Source organism: Alosa pseudoharengus, unplaced genomic scaffold (assembly GCF_046254945.1).
Source record: "Alosa pseudoharengus isolate Yale_2024_CS ecotype anadromous, Long Island Sound unplaced genomic scaffold, YU_APseudo_1.1 YU_APseudo_1.1_scf_13, whole genome shotgun sequence".
Lineage (NCBI taxonomy): Eukaryota > Metazoa > Chordata > Actinopteri > Clupeiformes > Clupeidae > Alosa > Alosa pseudoharengus.
Genome location: NW_027468598.1, coordinates 32,329,794 through 32,337,293, shown reverse-complemented (window position 1 = coordinate 32,337,293; position 7,500 = coordinate 32,329,794). Strand labels below are relative to the sequence as shown.

General features: G+C 49.2%; 1 protein-coding gene across 1 annotated transcript in view; it reads left to right on the top strand.

Annotated features, from left to right (window-relative positions):
• Window positions 1–7,500, top strand: part of dscamb (Down syndrome cell adhesion molecule b) — a 122,068-nt gene that overhangs the window by 100,368 nt on the left and 14,200 nt on the right. Inside the window, exons 17-22 of the mRNA XM_076281764.1 lie at window positions 2,246–2,399; window positions 2,651–2,768; window positions 2,984–3,147; window positions 4,191–4,289; window positions 6,659–6,847; window positions 7,463–7,500. The exon at window positions 7,463–7,500 is cut by the window's right edge and continues 253 nt beyond it. Of these exons, the coding sequence (XP_076137879.1) occupies window positions 2,246–2,399; window positions 2,651–2,768; window positions 2,984–3,147; window positions 4,191–4,289; window positions 6,659–6,847; window positions 7,463–7,500 (762 nt within the window). The remainder of the gene's footprint in view (window positions 1–2,245; window positions 2,400–2,650; window positions 2,769–2,983; window positions 3,148–4,190; window positions 4,290–6,658; window positions 6,848–7,462) is intronic.

Here is a 7,500-nt window from a genome sequence, read left to right as displayed (position 1 = left end):
AGGGAGATCTACTACCTTACTAGCTCACTGGTGTTAAACAAACAGCAGACGCTGGAGTCATCAGTTAGGGGAAAAGCTACGCTTGAGTGAGTAACTTTAAAATGTCATCATAGTTGCACACTCTGTTCATAAAAACAAGTCACCTTTGAACATCGCTCTGAATGCTAACCAGCTCAGTAAACAAATAAAGACAGCACAAGGTAAACATGTGGTATTTATGGGACAACAACAGCACTTAGGGTAATGAATGTCCTTTCACCGACTTGTAATTTAGAGTCGCAGAGGAGTTACGATCAGAGCAAGAGGCAAATCAAACGCTGAAATGTTGCGCAATACATAATCCTCCTGTAAGTGTCCGGTTCGCATTGTGCTTTCATCAGACAGTCCGGTTGGTTCTCCCACACACACACACACACACACACACACACACACACACACACACACAGACACAGCAATACATAATCCTCCTGTAAGTGTCCGGTCCGCATTGTGCTTTCATCAGACAGTCCGGTTGGTTCTCCCACACACACACACACACACACACACACACACACACACACACACAGACACAGCAATACATAATCCTCCTGTAAGTGTCCGGTCCGCATTGTGCTTTCATCAGACAGTTCTCCTTCTCTCCGCTGTGCTGTCCAGACGCCACAATTTGGGCGTCGTGAGCGGTTTGATTGGGCCATCAGGCTCACACCTCGGAGGAGGCTGTATCAGTGTCAGACCTGCGTGGGTCGTCTCGACGGCAGAGCTCTCCATCATGGAAACGCGCTCGCTGTCTGGACAGCTCTCAGGGACACACCCGGCAACAGCCCCACTCTCTGCAGGGTGGGGGGGAGGGGGGGGGGGGGTGCAGGAAGAGAGGAGAATAGGAGAGGAGAGGAGGTGAGGAGAACAGAGGAGAGGAAAGATGAGGAGAGGAGAGGAGATGAGATGAGAGGAGAGATGAGGTGATGAGAGGAGAGGAGAGGAGATGAGATGAGATGAGATGAGAGATGAGGTGAGGAGAGGAGAGGAGAGAGGAGAGGAGAGGTGAGGAGAACAGTGGAGAGGAGAGGAGAGGAGGGGAGAGGAGAGGAGAGGAGAGGAGATGAGATGAAATGAGATTAGATGAGATGAGATGAGATGAGAGATGAGGTGAGGAGAGGAGAGGAGAGAGGAGAGGAGAGGTGAGGAGAACAGTGGAGAGGAGAGGAGAGGAGAGGAGGGGAAAACAGAGAAGAGGAGGGGAAAGATTATTTGAGCTAAGAGGAGAGGTGAGGAAAACAGGAGAGGAGAGGAGTGAAGGAGAGGAGAAAGGGATTGAACAGGAGAGGAGGGGAGAGGAGTGAAGAGTACAGGACAGAAAGACCCCTCGTGAATCTATCCCGACTCCCCAGAGCCAATGACAGATTTATCTCTTTCTCTCTCTCTCTCAGGCCCTTTATTCTAGCTTAGTCAGGTTATCCACACCTCTGCCAAAGCCCTCAGGCCAGAGGGGAGGTGAGTGCAGGTCAATGCCCGCCATGACTCAGATGTGCGGAGCCAATGCTAGTGGCCTCAGGCTGGACTTCTTCTTGCCTTTGTTTACCTTTGTTGTTATGTGACCCTGACTGGGATCCGCAAACCGTGACAAATGGATGTACCTGAACCACGGAACACTAGAGAGGATTGTTTTGCAACTTCAGCACCTCAAGGGAAGCTGGAATCTTCTAGGTTTATGTAGGTTAGATTGCCATGGATTTTTATTCACATTTCAGTGGAAACAACCGAAATAGATTTTTGGGTAATTTTGGTGTACGACTCCAAGTCCATGTACATGTTAAATACTGTAAAATATTCTCAGCTAAATACCAATTTTCAATCTTTGCATATTATTCTTCTTTGCACGTTTTGCACTTTCTCTGTCCATTTCCTATAAGAAGCATTAATATCAGCTCTAAGAATCAGTTTGTAAATTCAACCATAATAATAAGGGACTGAAACATGGACCCATGTACACTTATCTCATACACAAACCCACAGAACCGTATCATTCCAAGCTCTCACAAGGTGCATTCTAGATAGATAAATACTGGTACTTTAATGATCCTCAAGGGAAAATTCAAGGTCCCAGTAGCTTATGACACCACACACACACAACCTAAACATAAACAGGATGATAAAAAAAAAAAAAAAAATCCACATGACTAAAATGAACAGTAAAAGACACTAAAACAAGGATCCACATGAATGTCCTGCTGTGTCTCACTCACAGGTAAACAACGACAACGACGCCCCGCCTGATAAGTACTTCTACCACATCCACGGCCTGCGTCTCAACCAGCGCTACAGCATCTGGGTGGTCGCCGTGACGGCAGCTGGCCCTGGCAACGCCAGTGAGATCATCACCGTGGAGCCGCTGGAGAAAGGTACTGTGGGAAGGACAGAATGTTTGAGTTACAGCACCCCTGTGTGCATTAATCACATCAGTATTAAACAATGAGTTCAATTACTTCAACTCCCGAAATAATCAGTTTATTGCACGGTAGATGCGCATCTTGTGGATGAAGAAAATAAAAATTGTGTGTGTGTGTGTGTGTGTGTGTGTGTGTGTGTGTGTGTGTGTGTGTGTGTGTGTGTGTGTGTGTGTGTGTGTGTGTGTGTTTGTGTGTGTCTACAGCCCCTGCCAGGATTCTCACGTTCAGTGGTACGGTCACCACACCCTGGATGAGGGACATCGTTTTACCCTGCAGAGCTGTGGGAGATCCCGCCCCCACCATCAAATGGCTGAAAGAAACGTAAGTGTCAATCACTCAAATACGACCAATCAGATGACAGATATGTATTGCTGTTACGATTATTCACCAAGCAATCAAGGAATCAGAGGATTTGAGTTGGAGTTAATAGCAAACTTCCTGTCAGAGGATTTGAGTTGGAGTTAATAGCAAACTTCCTGTCAGAGGATTTGAGTTGGAGTTAATAGCAAACTTCCTGTCTGCGGTAACTCTCGTAGCAACGGCACACCAGCCCCAGTCCAGATCGACGGCCGCCGCAGCGTGCATAGCAACGGTAGCTTCATCATCCGCACTGTGAAAGCAGAGGATTCTGGGTACTACAGCTGCGTGGCCAGTAACAGCTGGGGATATGATGACATCAGACTTAACCTCCAGGTTCAAGGTACGTCACCCACAGGACAATCACATCACACATGAAATATTGCTCCAATCCAGAACAATGGCCTTGTGTTTTGGGTTCCTGTAATCTGGTGGATAGACCGTGGCCATAAATTGCATTACTAAGAGAGGAATGCGCTTGTGGCTAGATGTAGTTCCAGTAATAGAAATGGCTTTGGACAAACAGTTTCTCCTCAAGGACAAATGATGAATTATTAATGAATTTGCCTTACAATTAGACTATACAGTATAAGTACATTGCTCTCCCTAAGGAGAAAAGCAATGAAGAAAGACTTCAATTATAGCCTTAATTGAGTTCATTAGCTGAATTGACATTAATGCCTTGACTAAAGCTATCTTAGATGCTGTGAGAGCAGTTGATGTACATGGTGATGTGTTGCAGTGTGTGTTTCACTGTGTATTGTGTTGATGTACATGGTGATGTGTTGCACTGTGTGTTGTGTTGAAACTGTGATACTCACAGCCACCCCTCTCCTCTTCTCCTCCTCTCCTCCCCTACGTCCCTCTCCTCTCCTCATCTCCTCCTCTCCTCCCCTCTCCTCCTCTCCACCCATCTCCTCCCCTACGTCCCTCTCCTCCTCTCCACCCATCTCCTCCCCTACGTCCCTCTCCTCTCCTCATCTCCTCTTCTCCTCCCCTCTCCTCCTCTCCTCCCCTCTCCTCCTCTCCTCCCCTCTCCTCCTCTCCACCCATCTCCTCCTCTCCTCCCCTCTCCTCTTCTCCACCCATCTTCTCCCCTACGTCCCTCTCCTCCTCTCCACCCCTCTCCTCCCCTATGCCCCTACTCTCCTCCCCTACCTCCCTCTCCTCTCCTCATCTCCTCCCCTCTCCTCCTCCCCACCCATCTCCTCCCCTACGTCCCTCTCCTCTCCTCATCTCCTCTTCTCCTCCCCTCTCCTCCTCTCTTCCCCTCTCCTCCTCTCCTCCCCTCTCCTCCTCTCCACCCATCTCCTCCCCTACGTCCCTCTCCTCCTCTCCTCCCCCCTGCCCCTCTCCCCCCCATCTGCTCCTCTCACACTCCCACAGTACCACCTGACCAGCCGCGGCTCACCGTCACCAAGACGACGACCACCACCATCACACTGTCGTGGATCCCTGGGGACAATGGAGGCAGCTCCATCAGAGGTGAGCAGGCTAGCCAATCCCATACCTCAATCTTAATCTCAGCCAATCACATCCCTCAGTCCTCTCCTCAGCCAATCCCATGCCTCAATCTTAATCTCAGCCAATCACATCCTTCAGTTCTCTCCTCAGCCAATCCCATGCCTCAATCTTAATCTCAGCCAATCACATCCCTCAGTCCTCTCCTCAGCCAATCCCATGCCTCAATCTTAATCTCAGTCTATTCCACACCTCAGTCTGAACTCATCCAGTCTTGACCTGGCCCTGACTTGTCCCTGACCTGAGTCCAATCTGGCCTTGGTCTGACCATAGCCTTGCCTTCATCATGCCCTAGCCCTGGCCTTGCCTTCATCATGCCCTAGCCCTGGCATGCAGATTATCCATAGTTAGCAGTTCCCTGGTAGCAGCTGTGACTGTCACAGGCCTGGCTCAGATTCAGTCCCTATTCACCGGATGTGTCCCACGCGGGGCTCAGAGTGACCCCTGACAGCCTCCATATTGGCACATGTGTACACTCTATGCAGTGGGGTAGATTGGGCCGTGGTGTGGCCGACCTGACCCAGAGATACCCCTCTGATACCCCAGTCCTGTGCTGCTACCCTCAGTGGGACTTTGAGGGGGGGTGGTCCAGGGCACCTGAGGCTGAGAGCGAGATGTCCTCGCCCCCTTCCCACTGCCCGTGCTCAGTATCCAGGCAGGAGAGAGGGTACACCGCTGGGGTATTAAACAAGCAAGAGAGCCGAGATCTGAGATCTGGGGGGGAAAAGACGAGAAGTAGAGAAGAAGAGGGAGGAGTGAAGGAGAAAGAAGAAGAGATAGAGAGAAGAGAGAGGAGGAGGGAGAAGAGAGAGAGAGGAGGGGATAGGAAAGGATAAGAGAGAGAGAGAGAGATAAGAGAGAGAGAACGAGAGAGAGAGAGAGCTTAAGATGAAGGAGAACAGGAGGTTGAGCAGGGGCTCGAGCAGGAAGATTAAAAGGACTTCCAATCAGTGAGGCCGGGCCACTGTAATTCATCACACAGGGATTACTCGGCCCTGGAGCACCCTGGGGTGGGCGTTTATTTAAAGTGGGAGTCCGGCCCTCCCTCCTGCACCTCCCAGCTGAATCGGGACCTGGCCCAGATTTGGCCCAGACCTGGGCCGCATGTGGCCCACATCTGCCAGATCCTTGCCAGACCCGGGCCTCGCCCGCTTCAGGCTCAGACTCTATCCGCTTAGTTAGTTTCCTGAGGTGAGCAAGGGCACTCAGCATGTTTTATGCTCTTCATCACTTAACCGCAACCCAGGCTGGAGTAAGACCTACCCATAAGGCAGTGGGGTGAATTATGTCTTACGGCCCCACTGGCCTCCTATAAAATGATGTACGTTTGGAATGGAAATGAGAGGGGTGGGGGGGGGGGGGCAGGAAATCCTCACAACAAGGCATCTGTCAGGGTCACTGTCTTATACATATTCATTTACCAACAAGAGCAGTGTTTTCACAAAGTTCAGCGAGTCAAGACCTTCTGCCGTCTCATTTGCTGTATCTCCTGGTTCAGGAGGTGTTGTTGTTGTTCACCATACAACAAACAAACAAATAAACAAATACATTGTGAATGTAGAGTACAGTTCCTCACAAAGAAGGCCTTTAACTTATTGGTGCTCTAAATCCAATATGGCTGAAGCGTGTTTGACTGGGTTGTCATTGGGCCGATGTTCCCATTAACTGGAGTGCATTTTGTCTGATTGGGACCAGACAGGTCAGAGCCCTGTTTAGTGGGAGCAGGAGTTGAATAGAGTAGCCACTGGATGTGTCCCTGTTCTGGCTGATGGTCTACTTGGTCACCTCTATGCCACGTGTCGGTCAGCTCATGGTGTATGATGCCTCTGTGTGGTTGTTGTTATTTGTTGTGAGGTATTGTGTGTGTGTGTGTGTGTACGTGCCAGGTGTGAGTGAGGCCAAAGATGAGTTTCCATCTCGTGTTTCTCGTCCTGACTGTTTCTCTGTGTAGGGAATATTTTGCACTGTATGTAATGTATGCTGGTGTCATATCTCCTATGTAGGCTACATCCTGCAGTACTGTATGTAATGTATGCTGGTGTCATGTCTCCTATGTAGGCTACATCCTGCAGTACTGTATGTAATGTATGCTGGTGTCATGTCTCCTATGTAGGCTACATCCTGCAGTACTGTATGTAATGTATGCTGGTGTCATGTCTCCTATGTAGGCTACATCCTGCAGTACTGTATGTAATGTATGCTGGTGTCATGTCTCCTATGTAGGCTACATCCTGCAGTACTGTATGTAATGGATGCTGGTGTCATGTTTCCTATGTAGGCTACATCCTGCAGTACTGTATGTAATGTATGCTGGTGTCATGTCTCCTATGTAGGCTACATCCTGCAGTACTCTGAGGACAACAGTGAGAAGTGGGGGAGCTTCCCCATCAGCCCCAGCGAGCGCTCGTACCGCCTGGAGAACCTCAAGTGTGGAACGTGGTACAAGTTCACCCTCACCGCGCAGAACGCCGTCGGACCCGGGCGCATCAGTGAGATCATCGAGGCCAAGACGCATGGCAAAGGTAGGAACTGGAAGAGGACCACATAGCAACCTCTCCTCTCAAAAGGACCACCATAGCAACCTCTCCTCTCAAAGCTGGAAGACTTTTATTTTGAACAAGGTTGACAGGCAGTGGTAACGTAGTGGCTGAGGAACTGGGCTAGCATGCAGTAGCCATCAGTTTGACAGCATGTCGCTTTGGATAAAAGTGTCAGCCAGATGAATCTGAAAGTCTAAGGAATTCAATTGCAAGATGCCTATAAAGAATTAAATTGCAAAAAATGTCTTTAACTTTAGCAGCATTATTCACCATGGCCCATTCCCTCAATCTGACACAATTGTGGGCTTGACAGAAAACCTCTTTTGCGGTGCTGGCAGAATTTCAAACAATATAATAATAAGGTCATTAAAAGCTTTCACCCAGTTCCAGTGCCACACAGACGCCCATTCTTCATCATCTCTCATTTCTTCACTAAATTAAACTTTTAGTAAGGTCTGACCAAAATTAAGCGACAGTTTAAATCAAAAACTTGTGAAATTGTTTAATGACAGAACCAGTTTGTAGCTCCAAAATGCTCTCCTGAGAGTGAGCTATATTGAAGATGTTCTTCTCTCCCCCCCCCCCCCCATGCCACAGAGCCCCAGTTTGTGAAGGAGCACGAGCTGTTCGCCAGC